The following is a 24,948-nucleotide window of genomic DNA, read 5'->3' on the forward strand; positions in this document are numbered from 1 at the left end:
CCAGACCCCGCTAGCTGCGCGTCGCCCGCCCTACTTGTACCTCCGCCCACGTCTCAACCCGTGCTCCCTGCTCCTCTCGCCATGGCGGCGCTCACCAAGGATCCGCAGTTCCAGAAGCTGCAGGACTGGTACCGTGAGCACGGCTCTGACCTGAACTTGCGCCACCTTTTCGAAGGGGACAAGGAACGCTTCAATCGCTTCAGGTGCGCGCGGGCCACAGGCTGGCGGGGCGTTCAGGCCGAGATCCGGGCGCGCGGAGCCACAGCACACCCGCTCAAAGTGTGCAGGGTGAGGGCCCGGGGCCGAGGGCCGGGCCGGCGGTCCTTGGGGGCCCCAGGCCACGGATCAGGGCTCAGGCCACACTACGTCCTTGACGCCTCCTTGAAGCAGGTTCCGGGGACTCGCCGGTGGTCCCGGGGCTGTTTGGTCCTGAGAAGTGGGCCTCTTAGCGCCTTCCCCTCAACGGGAACATCCCCCTCACCCTCCTTCTGTCGCCACCCTGCAGCCCCCTCGAGAAGGGACTCCTTTGGCTGTTGTGCGGAGGGGGCCCTCGCTGATTCGGCTGGCGGGGAAGGGCTGTCCCTCACCCTCGCTCCTGGCTGAGAGCTTGGGACAGTCTGCGGGGTGCGGTCAGGGTGGGGCAGACCCGGGGGATTGCAGGGAGCTTGGTGGAATGGTGGAGGTGTGAGGACGTGATTCTGGCAGAAGAGGCTAGGTCCAGAGACTTGTGAAGGACCAGGAAATGAAAACGAGCCTATTAGAGGACATCTTGGGGGGTGGCGGGAATGGGGCCCAGCGTGCTGTTGTGTAGGTGTGTTGAGCAGAGGTGGTCTGGGGCTCCAGGTCGGAAGTCCCTGATGGCTGGCCCTGTCATCTGGGTCCTTCTGTGAGTAAGCTGAGCCACACAGTGGAAGCCGCACTGGGGAGGGGGAGTGCACATAGCTCTCTATCTTCCCATCCCCCAGCTCAGTTTCAGGGGAGGAATGGCTCCTCACCCAGAGAGACAGCATCTTCATTCAAGGGGTGGCCCTTTTCAGTCTGCTGCTGCTGCCTTTCAGCCTGGTGGGCAGGAGGGTGACAGACACCGCCTCTGTGCTGGGCAGCTGAGGCCTGTTTGGGGTGTGGCACAAGAAGGATTTTTTTTTTCTTGTAAGCCGTTCAGGTCTGAGAGCAGGCTGGGGTGGGGGAAACCTGGGGTGGTGATGAACGGCTTATGCCATCTTTCTGCAGCTTGACACTCAATACCAACTGTGGACGTATTCTGGTGGATTACTCCAAGAACCTTGTGACAGAAGGTGTGATGAAGATGCTGGTGGACCTGGTAATGTTCTGCTGTGGGAGGCTTGGCCTATGTCCCATGGAGGGGTGGGCAAGCTGGGTTCCTAGGAGCCCCACATCCTTGAGCATCTTTACTTCCTTCTGGGTGGATCTCAGAGGCTGCCTGTGCGCCAGTACAGGGCTCCGAGCTCCTGGTCTGGGCTCAGGTTCTGAACAGACCCTTCCTAGGGAGTGAGGTCGGCAGTGGGGGGGGGGGGGGGGCGTTGGCACCAGACTGCGACCGTCTGCCAGCCCCACCTGGGGCTGCACCAGGCCTTATGCTTGGGAGCTTGGACGCTTGTTGGCGAACAGGGGTAGAACTAGGCCTTAGTGTCTTCTTTTTGCAGGCCAAGTCCAGGGGTGTGGAGGCTGCCCGGGACCACATGTTCTCTGGTGAGAAGATCAACTTCACTGAGGTGAGCAGGCCTGGGTGGCATCAGACTCCTCAGGTCCTCCAGGGCCTCTTCCTTCCCTTTAGAGTTCACTCGACCGTTAGCCTCACTGACCGTTAGCCTCACTGTGTCTTCACCCCTCCTCTTAGGCAACACTTTTGCTTAACAAGGGGCCTGAAGGCCTGTTTTCTCCAGCAAGTTGGGGTGTGTCTTCCCCAAGACTGATAGTCTGGATCTGGAGAGATGGAATGGGTCCTGGTGTCTGCCTAGGGAGAGCACATCTTAAGCCTGTAGGGAGAGGGCTTCTCAAGGTATACTTGGAGAACTTAGCTTTGAGGCAGCTTTGCCACAAGTTTTATTAGGAAAAAGAAGAATCTTATGGCAAAAGATCAACCTCCTCAGTGGTAGGAATAATAAGAAGCAGCGGTGAGGCCAGGCTTTGGGGGCCCTGTGCCTGAATGGCTGTGGAAGCCTGGGGGCCTGATAATCACTGAGCACTCAAAGGCTAGACCTCAGAATAGTATCCTCCTTTCACACAGGAGGAATCTGAGGCTCAGAGGTCAAGTTGCTTATCCAAGATGTCATATCTTTAAAGAGGCAGAGCCAGGATTCAAACACAACCTGTCTTGCATTACTGGGCTAGGCTGAGAGAGACTGAAATCCAGGAGGGCTTCCTGGAGGGGTGCATTTGCCTTTTGAATGTGAGACAGGGGTGGGGCTGGGCAGGGTAGTGAGCTTCTCCCTGGGTTGGAGTCCCCAGATCATCTCTTTCCTGCCTACCTGGTGTTTTTAGTATGTATCCCTCAAGGACTCCTCTGTTGGCTTCAGCTTAGTGAGACTGTTGCTCTCACATGAGAAGTCCAGCTGCCTGGTGCCTATCACAGACTAGGGTCCAATTCGTTTCTGGCATTTGGGGAGATGGGGCTGCTTGGTAAGGGAAGCTTAAGTTTCCTGCTTTGCCTTATATTCAGGGGCCTGGGGCCACTTTTTAAAAGACGCCAGCAAATACTCTGTACTCTCATCAGGAAGATGAGCCAGCATTAGGCTTCAAGAGCCCATGTCCTCTGAAGACATTGCTTATCTCTGCCCTGTGTTGTCACCTCAGTGTTCCTCTTTCCTTGGCTTTTCATGCACTGAATAACTATGGGCCCCAGGGCCTATGGGAGGTGGGTTCCAGGCTCTGTCCCCTTGTGACGTCTGTAGCACATAAGGCAGTGGCACACGCCTTCCCTTCCCTGGGGGCCTAGGGTAGCCTCTACTTCCAGAACCACATAGTGGGTTCTCGGTATAAGACCGTGTTAATGACAGAGACCTCAGGGGATCGCGCTGACTCTCGGGGCCACACTGCTCCATGCCCAGCTGGGAGTGCGGCTGCCTTGGGCTGGGGATCTTCTCACTCTGACTCTTGTCCTCAGAATCGGGCAGTGCTGCATGTGGCATTGCGGAACCGGTCAAATACACCCACTCTGGTGGATGGCAAGGATGTGATGCCAGAGGTCAACAGGGTCCTTGAGAAGATGAAGTCTTTCTGTCAGGTAAGCAGCTTTGGGCTGGGCTTGCCCTTAGCTGGATGTATCCATATATTGGGAATTTGGGGGCCCTGGTGGACCACCCCTCCACTCTCCTTATAGAGCACTCAAACCCTCACTGCAGCCCGAGGTGGGAGCAGTCTGTGTGATCGCTGGCCCCTGGGGCCTCTGCTAGAGCATGGATTTCTTTGACCCTGTTCTGAGGAAACCCACCACTGGCGGCAGTAGAGCAGCTTCCCTCCTGAGCCATAGACGCCCGTGGGCGCATGGTCAAACTGGCCAGTGGCTAAGATCTGAAAAGAAAAGTGAGGCTCCTGACAGATGGGAGAGTGGGGAACAGAGTTGCTGTTTGTAATCTCTGTAGTCATGTGCCTTTATTGCTACTCTAGAACTAGATAAAATGAATGTTTTAAAATTTCCTTGCCCACACCCCTAGACAACTCTCCAAAGGCTTTCTCTGCACATATGCGTGTATCAGTCGTCTCCTTTTGGAAATATGCACATACCCACGCGGACACACAGTTAGAGGTTCATTTTTACCTGCTGTTCTGCAGCTTACTTGTACTTTTAAATATGTAACGGATGTCCCTATGGCCGTGCTGACGCGCATAATGTTTCCCAAGTGGGGGTGCAGAGGTGCAGCCTCAGACCAGCAAGAGGTTTCGCCACACCAACCCTTGCCTCGGTGCCTTTCCCAGGAGTGATTCTGCAGTGGGTGGCAGGTGTCCTCGAGCCTGGAGTACAAGGGTGATGTGTGTGGGCTTGTCGGTCTGTGTGGGTGTATACACCTTCGTTATGTGTGCTCTGGGAGTGATCATCTGGGCTCCAGTCAGCTTGTACCTGAAAGCAGTGACCTCCTGTGGCTGGTCAAAGTCTGGTTGCTTTGGCTAAGCGCCATTTTCAGACCTGAAATGGCAGGAGGTCATCTGGGCATGAATCCTAGAGGCCTGGCAGCCGAATAAGCAGTACTTCCCCGGGGTGAAAAAGGCTTGGGATCCTGATGGGAATCTGGTTTCTAGAATGTTCCTTAATAGTGGTTGATATGTGTGATGGCCCCTGAGTGTGAGGAAGGACTTTTCCAGCTATCTGCTTGAGTGGCAGAGCTGATATGCCTGGGAAGCCTGCTGCTCTAGAAGTTCGATCAGTCATTGTATGCTCAGGCCCTGGAGGTGTGGCTCAATTGGTTGGGCACATGGCCTGAAAAGTGAAAGGTCTCTGGTTCAATTCCCGGTCAGGGCACATGCCTGGGTTGCAGGCCCAGTCCCAGGTTGGGGGTGTGTAAGAGGCAACTGATCAGTGTTTCTCTCCCTCTCTTTCTCCTGCCCTTGCTCTCTCTCTAAAAATAAAGAAATAAAGCTCAGGAATGTCCTGTGGAGAGTGTGCCACTGGCTGTCTGGGGAGCTGTTTCCAGGAAAGCCCTTCCTTACAGCTGGCTGCTGGAGTACCTGACTCAGACTAATGGGGTATTTATAGTATAAAAAAGCTGCTGAATGGCAGCAATTCCATGGTGAGAAACACTCCCCATGGCTGTGCTCTTAAAGGTTTGCTGAGATTGGGTGAGGGTGTTTGCCATGACCTTGATTGTAATGGCAAAAACTGGAAACAACCTGAGCTCATTTATCAGAGGGGACTGATCAGTAAAATAGTGTATGTTCATATACTATAGGACTTAGGAAGCACCATGAGGAATTAGGGAGCTACAGTTGCATTGACCAGTTGCACTGACCTGCTGTGCTGTTCTGGATATACCCTGAAGCTTAAAAAGGAAGCTACAGAATTGGCACATGTTGTAAAATACCATCGGGTCAAATCAAGCGTACATGTGGTTTTATTAAAGATAGACACATTTCCCCCTCTGAGACACTTTAATATAACAAAACTGTAATGGTGAGATTTAAAGTTGAGAAAATGTGCAACTTATTTCCTTTCTGTATGGATGGAAATTTTTTCATAGGTGGATTACTTTATTATTTAAAGCAAAAATAAAAGTTGCTGGGTCTTCAAATTACTCCAGAATTTAGCAGCTAAAAACAACAATCAACATCTGTGTGAAGCAGGAATTTGCAGTGTCTCTGCTGGCTGGTTCTGCCTCAGGCCTCATAAGGTTGTAGTCGAGATGTTGGCCCAAGGTTAACACTGATTGATTGACTGTATTGATTTGAGAGAGAGAGAGACAGAGAAACCTCAATTTTTTTGTTCTACTTATTTATGCATTCATTGGTTGAATTCTCATATGTGCCCTGACCGGGGATCAAACCCATAACCTTAGCACATCGGGACAGTGCTCCAGCCAACTGAGCTATGTGGCCAGGGCAAGGTCACACTCATTTAGAGGCTAGGCCTGCAGAATCTGCTTCCAGGTGGCTCACTAGCACTTATTGCTGGGTTCTGAGAGCCTTCGGTTCCTCAGCCGGTAGACCTCTCCACAGGCCATTTGAGAGTTCTCAGGACATGGCAGCTGATTTTCCCCAGAGCGAATGTTCCAGAGTGCCTCAAGGTCTTTTATGAGCTGGCATATAAAACTACACTCTTCGATTTCTGTTATACCCTATTGGTTTTACCGGTCAGCTGTGATCAGAGTGGGCGGGGACCGCAAAAGGACATGAATGCAGTCCCAGGAGGTGGAGATCATGGGGAACCATCTTGGAAGCTGGCTACCGTACTCTGCCCTCGGCTCCCAGTGATTCATCATGTTCCTTCCACGTGCAGAACATCCCCTCTCACCTTCCGAGGTGATAGCCCATTAGAGTTTCAGCTAGAAGTCAAGGCCTCACCCTCTGAATTAGGTACAGGCATCCAATACCCAAATTTCTTTCAATACAGCATAAATACAGTTCCTTTTGATTTGAAGACATGTGATTAAAGAGACAAGTTATTCACCCCCTCACATACCCAAAATACAATGATGAGATAAGCATATGATAACTGTTAGGATAATTCCTTCTCAAAAAGAGGGGGGAATGGGGGGCATACAGGACCCATTGGTCCAAAGCAACTTTGCTCGGGTTAGCACTCAAGGCTTGGGAATCATTCCTTAGGGATTTTGGCTTTGCCTTCATTGATCCCTTTTACATGAAAGGTGCTTTGTTTGCAACTGCACAGTTCTCTCAGCCTACTTATTGCCTGTAGAAATGTGGGTATCCAAAGGCATCTTTTCCCTTTGTACCATCTCTGTCCCTTGTAGTCCAAGTTGGTGGTGTTTCTGACAATTTAGTTATCTTAAAAACTCTGGGTCTCTTATGAAAACTCCTATGAAACTTATGGGGGGAATTCACTCCACTAGACAAAAGCAATACCCACAAATTTCTTCAAGATAAGTCCTCTTGAGACCACAGTGACAGTATTCTTGAGCTTCTCAGAAGCCTTATCTTTGACCAAAGGGTTCTCCATGTTACAGCCTTAGCTTTTTCTGAGGCCTTAACAAAGGGTTTTACAGCTCCACTCTCAGCTTTGCCTTTACAATGTGCTTTTGTGACAGTGCCCCTCATTTGGTCTTTGCCAAGAAGTTTGCTCTTAACTTTAGTATCACTTGCTTGCTGGAGAGGCTGGGAATTTTCAACCCAGCAATCCCTGGCTCCTTTTTGTTTAAAAGTTTTTCCTTTGGCTTATTTCTCTCCTCTTGTATTTTTACTCTAAGCACCAAAAATCCAGGCAGTTCCTTTAATACAGCGAAAATCTCGGTAGCTAGAGCTCCCAGATCATACACAGGTGTGTCTTTTACTTTCCCTGCCCGTGCAGGCAGCTCTGCCAGTGCATAACAAGGATTCTTTTTCCTCTGATTTCCAATGATGTTTTCCTCCCTTTTCTTGAAATCCACGTAAGCAACCTATTTGAGGACTATCGAACTTCTGCTCACAGTCTCTCCCAGTGATTTTTTAGGCTTTCTCCAACTCTATCCTCAAGGTTCTTTTAGCTTTTGCCCACAAACTTTTGGTTTTTGTTATGGCACTATTCTACTTTGGTAGAGATTTTTGGTATCAAAGTCTGCATTAGTTATTTATCATTATATAACAAATTATACCCAGACTTGGCTTAAACATTTATAGCAGTAAACATTTATTTCACATAGTTTCTATGGGTCAGCAATTATAAAGTGGCTTAACTGGTTGGTCTTGGTTTGGGGTCTCTCTTGAGAGTGTGGTCAGGATGTTTGCCAAGGCTGCACTTATCTGAATGCTTGGCGGGTTCTGGAGGATCTTCTCCCAAGGTGGCTCTCACTCATGGTTGGTGAATTGGCCCTGGCTGTTGGAAGACCACCTCAGTTCCTTGCCACTCGGGCTTCTTCCCATGATGGCCTGTGTGTCCTTGCAACAGAGTAGATGGCTTCACCAAAAGTGAGTGATAAAGAGAGAAAGGCTGAACCTGCAAGGCCTTTTATGCCCCAGCTTCTGAAGTCACGCTCCGACATGTCCGTGGCACCCTAAGGGGTGCACAGGTCAGCCCTCTTGAGCATTGGGTCTCTGCTGGGGTGTGAATACCAGGAGGCAAGAATCATGGAGGTTGGCTGCCGGTCTGATATTCCTTTTTCCAGTACAGACCAGTCACAGTAGTTGGCGTTTCATGTCTCTTGGCCTCTGATGTATTGGGTTCTGCTGAGAGTTTGTCCTTGTTTTATAAATCCCAACTATGTTTCTGTGAGGTGGGGATGTCATCCCACTTTGCTGCTGATGAAATAGCTGGGGTCGAGTATGGCAGAGATCTGCCACTCAACAGGCCCCCACGAAGGCCTGGAAGTTAGGACTGAGGTGTAAGGGTGCAGAAGTAATGATGTTTCTGAGCAGCAGTTTATCATCACGGGTGTGGGCTGATCACATCTCTTGTTCTGTACCAGCGCGTCCGCAGCGGTGACTGGAAGGGTTACTCGGGCAAGTCCATCACAGACGTCATCAACATTGGCATTGGTGGCTCTGACCTGGTAAGGAGAGGATGGTCCTGGGATGGGGTAAGGGGTCCCATCTAGAGCCTTGGTTTTTCCAATGATGGGACCTGGCTGTCCTTACCTCTTGGCCCTGGAATCTTGTTTTCTGATGCTGCTTCTCCCCACAGGGACCCCTCATGGTGACTGAAGCTCTTAAGCCATACTCTTCAGGAGGCCCCCGGGTCTGGTTTGTCTCCAACATTGATGGGACCCACATAGCCAAAACCCTGGCCAACCTGAACCCTGGGTCCTCCCTGTTCATCATTGCTTCCAAGGTACGGGCCTCAAACCCAGCCTGGCTCGCCTGTGTGTATTGGGGTGAGGGCAGGGCATGGGACCCTCCCCACGACTTCTGAGTGAACTATGCTTTGTGAGTCGGTTTGGTACAGCTGCCCTCAGACGGCTCCTTGTCTAGGAGCAAGCACTGTTTACCTCATGGAAGCCTGGACTGATCAGTTTGAATCTGGGTTTTCAGGCCACACTTACTTGCTTTGTGGGATCTGTGCTCAGCCTGGGACTGTTCTCATCCTTAGAGATCTGTCCCCAGTGTCTGTTTCTTTCTGATCCCAGAGCCGTGCTCAGATAACGTGAACGTTTTGTTGTTGTCATTTATGCCGTTCAGTCCCATTAATGCACACGATATATTAAGGATTCTATCTGGCTTCTAAGATACAGCCTAGCATGGGCTGAAGGGAGGTCCAGGCGTGTCTGCAGCCCCTCTCCCGGAAGATGCTCCAGCCTTGGAGCTGTGGTGGGAATCGGGGGAAGGAGGGTGGGTTGTGGCTCTTACTAGGGTTGCCCTCCCTCTGGTTGTGAAGTCCTGGAATCACAGGTGATGCTGCTACTTCCAGGCCCCTTTTAGCCTGGCACAGCCAGTCATTATGGCTTTGTGGACATGTGGGTAGGCATTATATGATGTCATGTCTGCTCCTTGTGACAACTGGGCACCCACATAGACTCTGCTGCTGAGCCCTGGTTCAAGACTGCATAGGCTCTGAGCTTGGGACCAACTGTTGTACTCTCTGGCTGCAGACTTTTACCACCCAGGAGACCATCACGAATGCAGAGACAGCGAAGGATTGGCTTCTCCAGTCAGCCAAAGATGTAAGTGGTGGGTGGACAGTGGGCAGCGTGTAGGCCAGGAAGGACGGGTGGGAGGGGTTGCCCATCCACCTAAGTGGCTGAGCCTAGTCCTATAGCCCCCTTTGTATAACAGGAGGCAGCCTCTCTGGTGCCTGACTTTTCTGGTTAAGATATTTGGCTTTGCCAGCCACAGATACACCTGACGTGGCAGAACCTGATCTAATTGGCTGGGGGCCCTTCTTTTAAGGTCCCTTGGTCCTGTGGGATCCTCTCTATCCCCAGCCACACCCACTTTGTGGAGAGGGCCATTCCTGGGCCTTGTATGCTAGTGAGGTAAGATGGGCCAGCTGGCTTCTGGCCCCTCTGTCCTCTTGACCTTGAGGTGGGGCTCCTCCAATAGCCTCAGAAACAAGAAACTTGTTTTTTTTCTGGAGATGGGAGTATTCTGTCCCTTGGGAGGATCCCTGGGATGGGTTCAGTGTAACTTGGCTCTGTCTCTTGTAGCCGTCAGCTGTTGCGAAGCACTTTGTTGCCCTGTCTACGAACACGGTAGGTACCCATGTGGGCCCCCAGACTGCCTCCCAGGAAGGGCCCAGCCTGGGCAAGGGTGAGGCCTTTCAGAATATGCATGCCAAGATGTGGCTCACAGGTTCAGAGATCTTGGCTCGGCCGATGGGGTATGAGGGTTAGTCGCCTATGAGGGATGAAAGCTACAGACTCTTTGTCTTTTCTGCATTCTCCCATCCAGTCTCTGCAGCTCCAGTGAGGGTTCTTTAGCCAATGAGATTGTGTCAACCCATCCATCCCCCAGGCCTAACACTCCAGACACATGATCTCCCCAGACCTCTGCTACCCTGCCACCCAGCCTCTCCCCAAATGGGAATGCTGGCCAGGGATGGAGGTTGCATCTCATTTCTCACATAAGGGTGTTGGCCCCAGTGAAGGGATGTGACTTTTTGCCCAGTGGTTTCCGGGATTAGAATGCGGGTCACCTGCCCATCAGGTCTCACAGACTGGTTGGCCAAAGGTTATGCAAAGTAGGGTGGGCCAGCTAGGGCCGGTGGGGGGTCAGGGAGCTCCAGGAGTAACAACTATAGCAAGCTTTGTGAGCACTGGCTGTGTGGTGGGCTTGGTACCAGGCTGTGTCCGAGTTGGAACCGCACCCAGGTCTTCCTGACTGCTCCCTCCTACTCCTTCCACTCTTCCTACCTCCATGGCGGACCTGCCCGTTGTGGGAGAAAGGAAGCCATCTTTAGGTTGGCTAACCACAGTAAGACTGTCTGGCTCCTGCAGGCAGAGCTCAGACTGCTTACTAGGGCATTTCTGACTTGGGGACTGGAGCACCTGAGGAATAGGATTGATCGGCCCCCTAGAAGCTTCGTTGGTAGAGTCACCACCCAGATTTTGGAAGGGCTTGGTAAATGTCCTGGCTGTGTGGTCCTGGCCTGGGAGGTAGCCCCTGGCAGGGCTTGGGTTCCAGTCTTAGGCTTTGTTTCCCAGATGTCCTGCGGGGTCAGTCTCTGGTACCCTGACAGGCATGTAGGTAGGTCTTGCCAGAGCAGCGTGTAGGTCCAGTCCTCATACTGGGTGTGCAGCCCCCTCAGCAGGGAGGCCTCCCAGGTGCTGAGCCACTGGTGTACTGGATTTGAGCTGGCTTCGTGTCCAGCTTTGCAGGATGGCAGCTCTTAGTCCCTGTCCTGGACTCTTGGGCTATTGCAGCCCTGCCCCATCTGGGGTTCTTTGGAAGGTGGGGGTACTCCTGTGGCTTGGAATGCACAACCCCTTTTACCCTGGAGCTCCTGTTCTTGCCCAGCTAATACATGCTTCCTTCTTTCCCTTTCCCTTTGTCCCTTTTAGCCCAAAGTGAAGGAGTTTGGAATTGATCCTCAAAACATGTTCGAGTTCTGGGATGTAAGTAAAGGCACTTATTGCTGGGTTAATTATGTGTCCTTTTCTAAGTCATGACCGGTGAGCACAGATAAGGGGCCCATGGGGTCAGGGCAACATTTATTGAGCACCTGCTGCATGCTTGGTTTTGAGAAAAGCCAAGAGGCCCTCAGAGAGGCTTGTGGGGCAGGAGCAGCCCAGTCAGGATGAGAGCTCCACTTCCACCAAGGGTGGGCCAAGCTTGCAAGGCCATGGTGACAGTCCCCTGGGTGCCTGCCAGCAGCACCCACAGTGGGGTAACTGGAGCTGCCCCTACCCACTTCAGGAAGCTCAGATTGTGAGTTATTCTCAGTGATGACCTTTCTCAGGAACTACAGCCACAAGCTGAAAAGGCCAAGGGCCAGGGTAGAGGCAGGGGGCATGGCCAGGTAGACCTGGAAAGATGCTGCACAAACAGCTGGAGGGTGGCAAAGAGGGGAGGCACCAGGCTCTGGGCCTGGGTAGGGCCTGGCCATGCAGCTTGCAGAGCAAACCTAGAGTGGTAGAGCTGCAGGCCACTCAAGTGACAGGTGGTCCCATAGACTCATCTCTGCTAGAGCCACAGCTGGTGCCAAACAGCGGGCAAGAGCTGTCCTTGCAGTGTGGCTGAAAGCAGCAGGGGTGTGAGAAGGGCTCTGGCTGTGGAAAGCAGGGAAGGTTTGGGGTGCAGCGGTCCAGTGCAGGGTGTGCTGCTGTGAGTGCGGTGGGCATGACCCTGGCAGACGTACCAAAGAGGGCTTGACCCACTGGGACTGTTTCCAGGCCTTTAGACTGGAAGCCCTTTGCATGGTGGCATTATTCACAAATGTAACCTTCGAAAGCTCTAAAAGCTGAGGAGTCTGGGAGAGAATTAAGCCCCTAAGGCATCTGTTGTGTGTAATGAATTAACTTCTTTCTATAATGGAACTAGTTATGGACCATGCTTGGAAGAATTGAGAAGTCACTCAAATCATTTTCTACACCCAGTGGTTCAAATGAGGAAGCCCGGTGGAGAGAGACTGCAGCTTCTAACAAAGGCTGCATGCCTGACAAAGGAGGGGAGGCACCTTTCACCTCCTCCCCGGGACCTGGAGCCTGAGCGAATGGTGGTCAGGGACATGTGGATGCTCCTGCTAGCGAGGGAGCCTCGCAGAGCAGCGTTGTGTCCCAGTCTGGGTTTTCAGTGCCCGTAACTGCTCAGCAGGCAGAGATGAGTTGGGGTATGGCTTAGGGAGAGGACTGTGTCTCTCAGGTAATGCCTAGGAATGGCACTTGGGCATAGAAACATGGGGCTCCAGCTGGCTAGCGAGTAGCCAGGCACAGTGGAGGCCTCCAGGCCAGTCCAGACAGTAGCCTGGTTCACTGAAAGTGTATATTGTTGAACTGAGATGTTGACGCCTGAGGAGCCAAGAACAGGGACGGGTGAAGTTTCTGGAGTTGGAGTGTCTCAGGTGAGGCAGAGGAGTCAGGACAGACATAGGGATATTGCATTGGCTCTGAGGTAAGGTCTGGCAGAGGTATGGAAAGTGAGGCCCCGTTTGTTGAGGTAGGTCATGGGGCAGTTTCCTGTGTTGGGATCAGGCAGGGGCATGGCAGTAAATTGTGTCAGGGCTCAGCCAGTCAGCATGCATTGAAGAGCTAATTTTGCCTGGTGAGGTCTGAAGAGGAACCAGTATAGGTATAGGTGAGTTCCAGGAGGTGCCAGGACAGGTAAAAGATACAGGTCTTTGAATTCTGGAGGAGACACAGGTAAGTAGGAATGGTTCTTTCAAGTGAGGTCTGAGCATCCCAAGCTGCATAGAGGTATTTAAATCTGGATCTGTGAGTTGAGGTTTAGATCTGTGGCTTGGTACAGGTACATACACTGTGGTCTCTCTAGTCAGTTCTGAGAAGTCCACATCAGTGATTAGAACTCCAGATAAGACGAACATGGGGTAAGTACCCCGAGCTGGGTCAGCCAACTGGCTCTCTGACCAGGTGTATAGGGCAGAGCTCAAGGTTCCCTAACCAGGCCAAAGCATGGCCTGTGGCACAGAGTCTGGCTGGGGTGGGGTTTGAGGAGTGGGGTTTGAGGCACATGTGAGAGAGAGAGAGAGAGGTGGGAATGCACCTGGTGGTAAAAGGTGAGGAACGGAGAGTTAGGTCTGGGAAACAGGCGGGTGAACCAGCTGAGGAGCTACGCTGGTACATCACGGTATGAGAGGCTCATGGTAGATATAAGTCTAGAGACCCTTGTCTGTAGGATATGTCTGAGGCGCGAGTCACTCAGACACTCTGTGGCACAGTGGCTCTCACCAGGTTTCTCTGAGGCTGAGGTGAGCAGCCAGGAATCTGTCTGTTCTGAGGGAATTGTCTGGTCAGGTTAGATTTGCATGGCAATCCTCCCTTATCTAAAGGAATACGCTCCAAGACTCCAGTGGATGCCTAGAACTGAATAGTACTGACCCCTATATATACTGTTTTTTCATATATATATATATATGAAAATATATATATGTATATATATATACATATACATATATAAATATATAAAATATACATACATATATATATATATATATATATATACACACACACACACATACATACACCTATGGTACAGTTTAATTTATAAATTAGGGAGAGTAAGAGATTACTAATAACAGTAATTTAAGATTAATAACAATAATAAAATAGAACAATTATAACAATATACTATAAAAATGTTACGTGAATGTGGTCTCTCTCCCAAAATACCTTATTGTATGGCACTCACCCTTCACAATTGTTTTCTTCATCATAACTTCATGGATAGAAGATTTGTCCTTACCGTAGCGCTTAGTAACCTCATCATGCAATTTTTTTTTCTTATTAAGTGAAGAACTTTCCCCATTTACTTACAAGAAGTACTTTATGGCTTCTTTGGTATACCTGAATTATAGGTATCACTTGCTTGCTTTGGGGGCCATTGTTAAGTAAAATCAGGGTGACCGGAACATGAGAACCCTGGTGCTGTGACAGTTGATCTGGTAACCTAGATGGCTACAAGTGCCGAATGGGCGGGGGGCGTCTGCAGTGTGGTCATGCTGGACAAAGGGATGCTTCGCATCCTGGGTAGGACAGAGCATGAGATCTGATCATCCTACTCAGAATAGTGTGCAGTTAAAAACTTGTAAATTGTTTCTTTCTGGAATTTTCCATTTAATATTTTTGCTGTATGGTTGACCGTGGACAACTGAAATCACAGGGAGCAAAACTGTGAATAAGGGGTGGCTGTGGAGTCTGCCAGGGGTGGTCTGTAAGAGTCACATCTGTCAGGTCTCAGCAACTGACTCAGGCGAGGTATGTGTAACTAGGTGTCTTAAGGAGGCCTGAGAAGCCAAGATTAGGCACATTTAGGTAGAACTGGATCAGTCAGGTAAGGATACTGGAGCCAAAGAGAGGCAGAGGCAGAGGTGAGTCTGACAGGTGGAGACCATGGTGAGGACAGGGGAGGGCTGAGCAGTGCTGGTGTTGCACACCGGTGAGGCCGGCAGTCCCGAGTCCCTTGGGAAAAGGTTGAAAGCTGGAGTCGGGCAAAGGGATGGAGAACTACATCCGTGTGGAAGGTTTGTGAATTCTGGGTCTCACTCAGGTATGTGGAGTGGTCTGTCAGGTGAGGTTGGAGGAGTTGAGGTGAGATAAACATAGATTAGTATTTTGGGGTCTTGAACAGGTAAAGTCAAGACCCGGGTCAAGGCCCTGGTTTGTGTTCTACTTCTGAGTAGCTGGGAATAAGCATGGCTGGGTGGAGCTGAGTCTTTTGAGTAATGTCTGTGAGACTGAGGGTGAGCAGAGGTAGGGTGACCTGAAAAGCTATGGCTAGGTTCATTCAACTCTGTCTCACAAGTACAGAGTAGGTAGGTACAGGTAGGTAGAGCAGATTTGTAGGTAAGGCGGGGAGCCAAGGTTAGACTCATGTACAAAAAACTGCATCTGTTAGATGACCTCTGAGAGTATGAAGTGAAGACAGGTGGATAGAGTGAGGTCTGTCGGGTGAGGTCACAGGAGCCGGGGTTGGGTATGAGTGAGGAGATCTGGATCTTTCAGGTAAGGTCGAGGTTGGCAGGTAGAACTGCATCTCTGCCTGTCCTGTGAGGTTGAGGAGTTGTGGCCAGGTTCAGGTATATAGAATTGAGTTTCTCGGGTAAGATTCTGCATCTGGCACAGGTTTGTATCCTTGGGTGGGTCAGTGTGAGTTAGGCACAGGTGGGTAGACCAGGGTTTTCCAGGTGAGGTCTAGGGAGCCTGGATCAGGGCAAGTTAAACTGGGTCCAATGAGTGAAATCCAAAAAGTCAGTCAAACTCAGGTAAGAACTGAATGCCTTTGACAAACTGGAAGCCGATGAGGCACAGGTAGGCAAAGCTTGACCACCCGGTGCAGTCTTTGCAGCTAGTAGCAAGCACAAATAGATAGAACTGGCCCACCAGGTATGTTCTGAGAAGCCAGTATCAAACACAGGTAAGCAGCACTGTCCCACCGGGTGAGGTCTGAGGAGTGAGTGTCAAACACAGGTAAGCAAAGCTAGCCTGCCAAGTGTGTTCTGGAACCCAGGGTCAAGCACAGGTAGGTAGAGCTGGCCCACAAGCTACAATGTAAGTAGCCACGGTCATCTATAAGTAGAGCTGGCCTGCCAGGTTCAGTCTGAGGAAGCAGAGTCAAGCACAGGTAGGTAAAACTGGCTGCCATGTTGTCTGAGGACCTAGGGTCCAGCATGGGTAGGTAGAACTGTCCTACCCAATGTGGCTTGAGGAGCCAAAGTCAAGAAAAGGTAGGCAGAGATGGCCCACTAGGTACAGTATGAGGAGCCAGGGTCATTTCCAGGTAGGTAGAGCTGGCTCATAGGTATGGTCTGAGGAGCCAAGGTCAAGTACAGGTAGTAGGTAGAGCTGGCCCACCAGGTGAGGTCTGAGGAGCCGGGGTTAATCATAGGTAGGCAGAAATGACCACCAGGTACAGTATAAGGAGACAGGGTCACATATAGGTAGGTAGAGCTGGACCACCAGTTGTGATTGGAGAAGCCTAGGTCAAGCACAGGTAGGCAGAGTTGGTCTGACAGGTGCTATCTGAAGACCTAGGATCAAGCACAGGTAGGTAAAGCTGGCCTACCAGCTGCAGTATAAGCAGCCAGAGTCAATAGGTTTATAGAACTGGCCTGCCAGATGAGGTTGGAGGACCTAGGGTCAAGCACAGGTATGCAGAGCTGGCCTGCTAGGAGTAGTTTGAGCACCCATGGTCCAGCACAGATAAGTAAAACTGTCCCATCAGATGCGGTCAGAGGAGCCAAGGGCAAGCACAGGTAGGCAGAGCTGGCCTGCCAGGTACTGTCTGAGGACCCCAGCATAGGTAGGTAGAACTATCCCACAGCTATGGTCTGAGGAGCCAAGCACAAGCACAGGTAGGCAGAGCTGGACCACCAGTTGTGGTTGGAAGAGGCTGAGTTAAGCACAGGTAGGCAAAGCTGGCCTGCCAGGTGCTGTCTGAGGACCCAGAGTCAAGCACAGGTAGGTAGAACTGTCCCGCCAGGTATGGTCTGAGGAGCCAAGCTCAAACACAGGTAGGCAGAGTTTGCGCACTAGGTACAGTATAAGGAGCCAGTGTCGTATATAGGTAGGTAAAACTGGCCCACCAGTTGTGGTTGGAGGAGCCTAAGTCAAACACAGGTAGGCAGAGTGGCATGCCAGTTGTGATCTGAGGAGCCAAGCTCAAGCACAGGTAGGTAGAACTGGCCCACTAGGTACAGTGTAGGGAGCCAGGGTCATATACAGCAAGGTAGAGCTGGGTTATCAGGTGTAGTCTGAGGCCCCAGGATCAATCCATAGGTAGGCAGGTGGAGCTGACCAAGTGTGGTTTGAGGAACCAGAGTCAAAGGTAGGTAGGCAAAACCTGCCTGCCAAGTGTAATGTCTTAAGAGGCTTATGGAGTTAGGGTTGAATACAGGTAGGTAGAGTTGACTCTTTCAGGTGTTGGATTCAGACGAAGGTAGGTACGCCTGGTTCTTAGTGGTGAGGCCTGAAGCATCAGGGTACAGCAGCCTTCTAGGTCAGGCAGAGCATTGTGGGGCTTATAAGAGCCTCAGGGGCCAAAGTTAGACACAGGTAGGTAGATATGGTTCTCAAGCAAGAACTTGGGAGCTAGAGGTATGTATACTTGGATCCTGCAGGTGAAGTCCTTGGAGCATGGTTCTGGCTCAGGTGTGTTGGCCCAGGTCTGACAGGTTGGGCTTGGGAGCATGGGTTAGTCACAGTAAGTAGAACTACATCGCTCGGGTGGGGTCTGTGGAGCCCAGGTGTGCAGAGATATTCATATCTGATGAGGTCTGTGATGTCTCATTGAGGTATTGGTGCACAAGTTAAGCAAGGGTTGTTAGTGTTGGTAGTATGGGGTCTGTCTGGAAGTTCATAGTCAAGTATAGGATGCAGACTTGGGTCTCTCAAGATAGTCCTGGGAGCCCATGTGGATAAAGCTAGATCTCTCTGGAAGATGTGAGTTGTCCCAGTTGGGGTCAGGGAGGTGGACCTGGGTCTATAGGATGAGATGCAAGGGTCAGGCTCAAACAGGTACGTGACACTTGGTCCATCAGCCGAGCTGTCTAGCTCCTGCCTCTGACAGGTGTAGAACCCTGCAGTGTGAGGACTGGAGTAGGACAGACAGAGCTAACCCCCCAGGGGAAGCCATTGCAGCCATGCCCAATCCTGGCTTTGTCAGTGAGTCCATGGATCCAGGGTCACGTGGGCAGAGGTGGAGAAACGTGATCTTTAGGTGGGTTCTTGCCACCTGGATTCAGGTACAAATTGGCATCCTTGGGCTTGTTAGGCGAAATGAGTGGGCTGGATCCAGCCCAGGAATGCATGATTGGTGTGGCTAATGAGGCCTGAGAAGGTGGGTCAGACACAGGTGGGACCTTCAGTGGTAGGGTTGCGCATGGGTAGGTGGGTAGTGTGGGGCTCCCATCAAGGAAAAGAGTGACTCTAGGTGTGTGTACCTGGGCCTGCCTGGCAAGATCTTGAGAGCCCTTAGGTAAGAGATAGAATGCCCTGAGCCCGGTCAGCATACTGGTCAGGCGCGTTGGGCAGAGCTCAGGGTGCGGCAGAGGTGTGAGGATCTATAACAAGTCCAAGGTGTGGTCTGTAGTGTTGGAGGCAAGGGTCTGACTTCCCAGGCGAGGAAAAGACAAGATTATACCTTGTTAGGTAAAGCAAGGTCTGGGGCACAGATGAGGCACAGAATGTTGAACAGACTGAGGAGCTACATCTGTAAGGTGTGGTCTAAGAGGCCTACTGTACGCATAGGTGAGCTCCAGAGACCTGAGTCTGCAGGTTGAAGTTTCAGAGGCTTAAATCAGGCGCTGGCATTGCTGGGCTTTCCAAAAAAGTGAGGTCTGATGACCTAGTCTCAGCCAAGGTCAGCAGCCTGGAAGCTGAGTGCTGGCTATCTGCTCAGTCCGGTTTCTGGAATGGAGTCTGTTTGGTGATATCTGAGAGCCTGTGTCAGGCATGGTGAGGCCGGCGGAACTGTGTCTGTGAGGTAAGGTTCCCCCACACCTGGACCCATTCCCAGTGAAAGCCCTACCATTTACCTGATTACCTGAGGCAGAGACCTCTGGGCCACGCTTGTTCTCGCATCCTCCCGATTCCTCCTGTTTGGTTGAACCCCCTGAATCTGTACCACCCAGGGCAGCATCATTCTCTGGGTGACTACTGCGGGTCCTGGGTGGTTTTCTGCTTCCATTCTCACCCCATCGTGACTTCTTTCTTCTCCAGCCTTGCCTTCCAGCTTTTCCCCTCCAGTCCCCATTCCTTCCTTCATCTTCTAGATTGTTCTGTGCTTCCTTCTGGCCAGCCTATCTCAGTGGGCTTCCAGTGGAGAATTAAGCCCTAGTGCCTTAAGGCATCCATTGACTGGAATCAAATTAGCATCTGTCCTTTGCATCTAGAAGGGCACTATCCTTGGGCTGTCCTTGGGAGAGTGAGAAGTTACTCAAAGCATTTTCTGTGGAGATTAATTCTCTCACTATTGAGAAAAGACTTCTCTTGCCACAGGACCTTTGCATCTGCTGTTTTGGCTGCTTGAATGCTTTTCCTCAGTGCTTTCCTGTGTACTGCCTGCTCTTCAAATCTATGCTCAGGCACCCCTCAGATTCCTTTTATAACTGGTATCTGTACTGTATTTCCTTTCTCCCACACACTTGAATCTCTTTATCACATTTATTGGCATGATGGTTTCATTTACCTCTTTTCCGTGAACTGTTTCCGTTTCCTGTGCCAGGAATGTGCTGGGGGCTCCATAAATAGTTGTTAGGAAGATGGGAACAGAGTTCTGAGGATTCTGGTGGTAGAAAGTGGAGTCCGCAGTGGTACATGAAAAGGTACTCTGTGCATCTTGGGGCTGAGGCTCAGGTGATCAGGGAAGTCCAGGTATGAGCCATGGGGCCTGTGAGTGTCTCAAGAGGCAGGTGAGGCACAGGTATGAAGTGCTGGGTCTGTCAGTTGTCAGAAGGGGTGAGGCCGGGCTCAGGTCTAAGGCATTGAGTCTCTCAGTATCTGAGAGGTGGTGCCAAGGCCAGGTAGGTGGTGTGGGCCTGCCATTGTTCAAGGAAGCATGTTTGGGCCCAGGTGCGAGGAGTTGAACCCGTTGGTGTGAGGATGCAGAGCATGGCACTGGTATGGGGTTGGGATCTGTCAGTGTCCAAGCAGGTGAGCCAAGTGCAGGGATGAGGTGCTGGCTCTGTCTGTGTGCACAGAGGCTAGACACAGGTGAGAGGCCCCGGACCTGCCGGTGTCTGAGGAAGTGGGACCTGGCACAGGTATGAGATACGGCCTGTCAGTATTTGAAGATGCCTTGCTCAGGTATGCAGCATTGGGTCTGTTGGTGTCTCTGGAGACACGACCAGGCACAGGGATGAGATTCTGATCTCTCAGTATCCAAGGCACAGGTACGAGGCGTGGGGTCTGTCTACATCTGAGGAGGTCGGGCCTGGCACAAGTATGAGGTGCTAGGTCTGTTGGGTTCTGAGGAAACCCAATGGGGCACAGGTATGAGATTCTGGGTCTGTCAGTGTTTGAAGAGGCTGGACCTGGCACAGGTAAAAGGCACTGACAGGGTCTTTCGGTGTCTGAGAAGACAGTGCCAGTCATGGTAAGGTCTTGTGATTAGTCCCAGCACCTGGCCAGAGGTGGGTTGGGCCCAGGCCCTCTGAGCTGCACCTAAAGAAGAGCATTGCTCTAAGGGGGCATGTTTTATGGCAGGAGGGAGGGGGGTGGGTGTGCCAACCCTTCCTCAGCACCTTTTCCTGTCTTTCTTAGTGGGTAGGAGGACGTTACTCGCTGTGGTCAGCCATTGGACTCTCAATTGCTCTGCACGTGGGTGAGTGTGTTTACAGCTTGGGAGACAATGTTGAAAATCTCAGGTTGGGTGGTCTCATATCCCTGAGCATCTTCCTGCCCCCACAGGCTGCTGGCCTCGCCTCCCTTGGCTGGTACATTTCTTTCAGGTCGAGAGGGATGGACTGAGGTTTCTCTGGGGTTTGCAGGTTGGCCATTCTCTGGGCCCCTCACAACTGCAGTCCTGTTTGTTTCCCAGGGGAGGGTTTGGAAGGCCTCATTCCCACATGAGGCAGAGTTAGATCCACCTTTGCTCTCAGAGCCGGCTCTGGTTAGAGAGGCCCAGTTCCTTCCAGGTCCTTTTTCTTCTGGCTCCACATCCCGTCTTTCCCTGGTTCCAGGAGAAGCTGTGTCCACTGCCAGGAGGGCTTAGGGCATGGCCATTTCTGTTGACGCTGCTTTTGTGTCACAGGATTTGACAACTTTGAGCAGCTGCTCTCCGGGGCTCACTGGATGGTAAGTGCAGAGGCTCGTGTTCTTTGCCAAGGCTGGCCAGAGATGTACAGTGGGTCTGGCTCCCTCCCCACTCCCTCCCGCTCCTTCCTCTCCCTCTCCCTCCCTGGCAGCTGCTCAGCACCCACCCACCTACTCTTGTTTCAGGACCAGCACTTCCGCACAACACCCCTGGAGAAGAACGCCCCCGTCCTGCTGGCTTTGCTGGGTATCTGGTACATCAACTTCTTTGGGTGTGAGACGCATGCCATGCTGCCCTATGACCAATACCTGCACCGCTTTGCTGCCTACTTCCAGCAGGTACCAGCTGCCGGGCAGGCCTTGGGGTCAGCACAGCCTGCGGGGGGCCTGAGACGCCTGTGAGCCCAGTTACCCACTTCCTGCACCTCCAGGGGCCTTTTCCCCATTACCCTTGGGCATGACCAAGTCCTGCCTCTGCTCCTCATCTCATGGTGACTATTTGCATCCAGGATCTGTTTGATCTGAGGGTCAACTGAGTTTGACTTTCATGGAAGGGGCATGACTGGTTATCACGGTGCTCTGGCTGGTCAGGCTCTGGCTTGGCTCTGGGCATGTTTCTCAGCCGGGCCATTTCTTCCTTGGACATCACTCTGTGTGCCTGCGTCAGGGAGGGGCCACATGTCAGGACACCGATGGCTCGTACTGCCTTTGTCCATCCAGAAAAGCAAGTTCATCCCACAGTTTGTGGTGCCTCTTGCCCCCCTGGAGTCTCCAGAGCGCCCAGAGCCCCTCTCCTAGTTCAGCCTCTGCTCTGGGCAGCAACCCTTCCACATCTGCCCCTGCTTTCATTTAGCACAGTCTTGGCCCCTGCCCCGCAGCCCTTGGGCAGGCACAGCAGACTTGCACCAACACCTGGAGGAGAGTCCTCTGCTTGAGGGCGGGGCAAAGACACCCTGAGGCCCAGACCTTGTTGAGGTGACAGCCCTCAAAGGCTTCACACTCTGAACCCTGGTCTGCTTCTCCCTTAAGAAACCAGTTGAAGATTTTGTGAACAATTTCTGCTCTTAGGGAGGTCTTCTAGAACCTTCACATCCATCTTCCCCTGGTCGTGGTTCCTCCCTGCAGAGTAATCTAGAAGCTAGAAAGTTCGTGGGCTTGTGTCTTCACGGGTGAGGGAAGATGAAAAGATAATCTCACAGGGCCAGGGCAGGGCAGGTGTGCCTGGTGCGTCCCAGGCAGGAGCTGGGCACAGCGCGCAAAGGAGTAACACGTGCAGATGGAGGTCTGGGTTTCTCTCCACATTCCAGGGTGACATGGAGTCCAATGGGAAGTACATCACCAAGTCCGGCGCCCGTGTGGACCATCAGACGGGCCCCATTGTGTGGGGGGAGCCAGGGACCAATGGCCAGCATGCCTTCTATCAGCTCATCCACCAAGGTAGGGTCCTCCTGGCCTGGGCGCGGGTACTCCTGGGAGGGAGAGGGTCTACCACCGCAGACTGCCCGTTAGGTCAGTGCTCTCCCCAGTGGGCTGGGTAGACGCCTGGGTGACCACAGTGCCCTTCACAGGCACCAAGATGATACCCTGTGACTTCCTCATCCCAGTCCAAACTCAGCACCCAATAAGGAAGGGTCTGCATCACAAGGTAAGACCCCTCATGCCCCCATCCAGACCTCCCTCACACTGTCCTAGGCTCACATTACACCCAGAGCTCTCAAGACCTGGTGCACTCGTCCGCAGTGAGACTCATTTTCTATTCCTGTCATAACAAGTGACACAAACTTAGTGGTTTAAAACCACACCCGTTTGTTGTCTTGGTTTCTGTGGATCCAAGTCCACCAGGCTCTTCTGAGTCTCTGCTCAGCTTAGGACCGAGGTCCAGTTTCCTTGCCGGCTGGTGGCTGGGGGTCACTCTCAGCTTCTGGAAGTCACCTTGGCTCGTGGTCCCCTCTGTCTCAGAATCAGTAGTGGTGGGTTGAGTCCCACTCAAGTTTCGATCCTGCCGCCTCTGCTGTAGCACCTCTGTGACTGATTCGTTTGCTTTCCTCTTCTGCTTTTAAGAGCCCATGTAATTACATTGGTCGCACCTGCATAATCTCTAGATCTTAAGTTCTGTAATGTTAATTCCATGTGTAAAATCCCTTTGCTGTGTAATGTAACACACACAGGTGTAACAGCAAGGGGCACAAATCACGGAGCCAAGGCCTTCCCTACCACAGCAGCAAATGGGAAAATCATCCAGCTCTTCACCTGCCAAAGTCCTTGGGGAGGACTGGTCACACGTTGCCTCGGGTGTGCAGAATAGCACGGGTCACTGCGGGCACCAACTTTGGACTCAGGGACCTGGGTTTGAAGTCAGGCTCTTCTGCTCCATACTTCTGCAAGGCAGTGCTGTTTACTTGAGGAAACTGAGGCTCAACTACGTGAGATGATGCCTTTCCTCCTCGAGATCTGAACAGATGTCATTGAAGCTCTTAGCAGGGCCCTTGGCAAGTCATACACGTTCCTTAAGGGGTAGTTAGCTACTTTCCAGTGTCATCAGATGTGCCTTGCTGCCCCCACCCTTGATCCAGCAAGCTCCAGAGTGGGGGCCGGGAGTCTGTCCCTCTGCCTAAAGCTCAGGCAGTGCTTTCAAACATAACTGATGTCTCTCTCATCAGATCCTCCTGGCCAACTTCTTGGCCCAGACAGAGGCCCTGATGAAGGGGAAGTCTACAGAGGAGGCTCGGAAGGAGCTCCAGGCTGCAGGAAAGAGTCCGGAGGACTTGGAGAAGCTGTTGCCACACAAGGTCAGCACTTTTGAAGTGGGCGTCCGGTGGCATACTGGAGTTGGGCCGAGGCAGGGGCTCATGGCTTGCCTGGATTGTCCTACACAGAAGGAGGGGCTGTCCTCAAAGACCTACGTATCCTAGCTTCTGGGGCAGGATGGGCTTCCCTTCTGAGGATTTAGGGATCACAACTAACCAGGGGACATCCCTGGGTGTTTTCTGAAGGTCTTTCAAGGAAATCGTCCAACCAACTCTATTGTGTTCACCAAGCTAACACCATTCATTCTTGGAGCATTGATTGGTGAGTGAGTGGGGAAGGTCCCGCCGCCTTGGGGAGAGTTGTGCTGGGCTGGTAGAGCCCTAATGTGCACTGTCTGCCCCCTCTGCAGCCATGTATGAGCACAAGATCTTCGTTCAGGGCATCATCTGGGACATCAACAGCTTCGACCAATGGGGGTGAGTTGTTGACTCAAGGAGAGGGTGGGGAATGCTTGTGGATTTTACTGCCAATATTGAACCTTCCTCACACCATTCTTTCTCCTCTTTCTGACAGAGTGGAGCTGGGAAAGCAGCTGGCTAAGAAAATTGAGCCTGAGCTTGATGGCAGCAGCACAGTGACGTCTCACGATTCTTCCACCAATGGGCTGATCAACTTCATCAAGCATGAGCGTGAAGCCATCATAAGCCAATAAACCCATGCTGGGCTGCAGTCCCCATGTGACTGTCCTTCTTGTCCCTCCTCACCAGAGTCTGCACTGCATGGTCCTGCCCATAGCACCCTCTGGTCACAGGCTTAGACCACAAGTCCTTGGAGGAAGCTGGTCTGGAATTGCCACCCCACCCTCCATGTCCTCGCCCCTCTGTTTTACAATTAACTGGAGTATTTCAGTGCAGCTGATTTTTCTGACCCACGTTCACATTGTTCATGTGCCAGGTGGAAAAATAAAGATGCCACAAAGGAGGTTATAAGCTCAGCCTCTTGCTTCCTGAGATGGTGCTTTATGCAGAAGTTAGCAGGAGGAGTGATGTGCCTTGACGGAGGCCTGGCTGTAAGTGGTGAGCAGGTCCAGAGTGGAGGGTGGTCCCTTACTTGAGAAGAGACTGGGGGGCGGGGGGTAATGTCAGAGTCACAGGGGCAACCTGGCCTCTGTAATCAAACCTCGTCTCCATCTTCCACTCCTCACCTCTGTGACTTTGGAGGAATTGTATACTTCTGTTCA

The 24,948-nt window shown here is 51.9% G+C and overlaps 1 protein-coding gene across 1 annotated transcript; it reads left to right on the top strand.

Moving 5' to 3' along the window:
- GPI (glucose-6-phosphate isomerase) lies at positions 1-24,702 on the top strand. The gene is made up of 18 exons (XM_045846566.1): positions 1-203; positions 1,231-1,321; positions 1,665-1,733; positions 3,125-3,244; positions 8,070-8,153; positions 8,285-8,431; positions 9,189-9,260; positions 9,744-9,788; positions 11,097-11,150; positions 20,469-20,529; positions 20,959-21,002; positions 21,147-21,299; positions 22,268-22,397; positions 22,529-22,605; positions 23,621-23,749; positions 23,954-24,029; positions 24,118-24,184; positions 24,282-24,702. Exons 1-18 carry the CDS (start codon positions 82-84, stop codon positions 24,418-24,420), a joined length of 1,680 nt encoding a protein of 559 aa, XP_045702522.1. The 5' UTR covers positions 1-81; the 3' UTR covers positions 24,421-24,702.
- The last annotated feature ends 246 nt before the right edge of the window (positions 24,703-24,948 follow it).

The sequence above is a fragment of the Phyllostomus hastatus genome, unplaced genomic scaffold (genome assembly GCF_019186645.2).
Source record: "Phyllostomus hastatus isolate PE091 unplaced genomic scaffold, TTU_PhHast_1.1 phas_contig_5, whole genome shotgun sequence".
NCBI classification, from domain to species: Eukaryota; Metazoa; Chordata; class Mammalia; order Chiroptera; family Phyllostomidae; genus Phyllostomus; species Phyllostomus hastatus.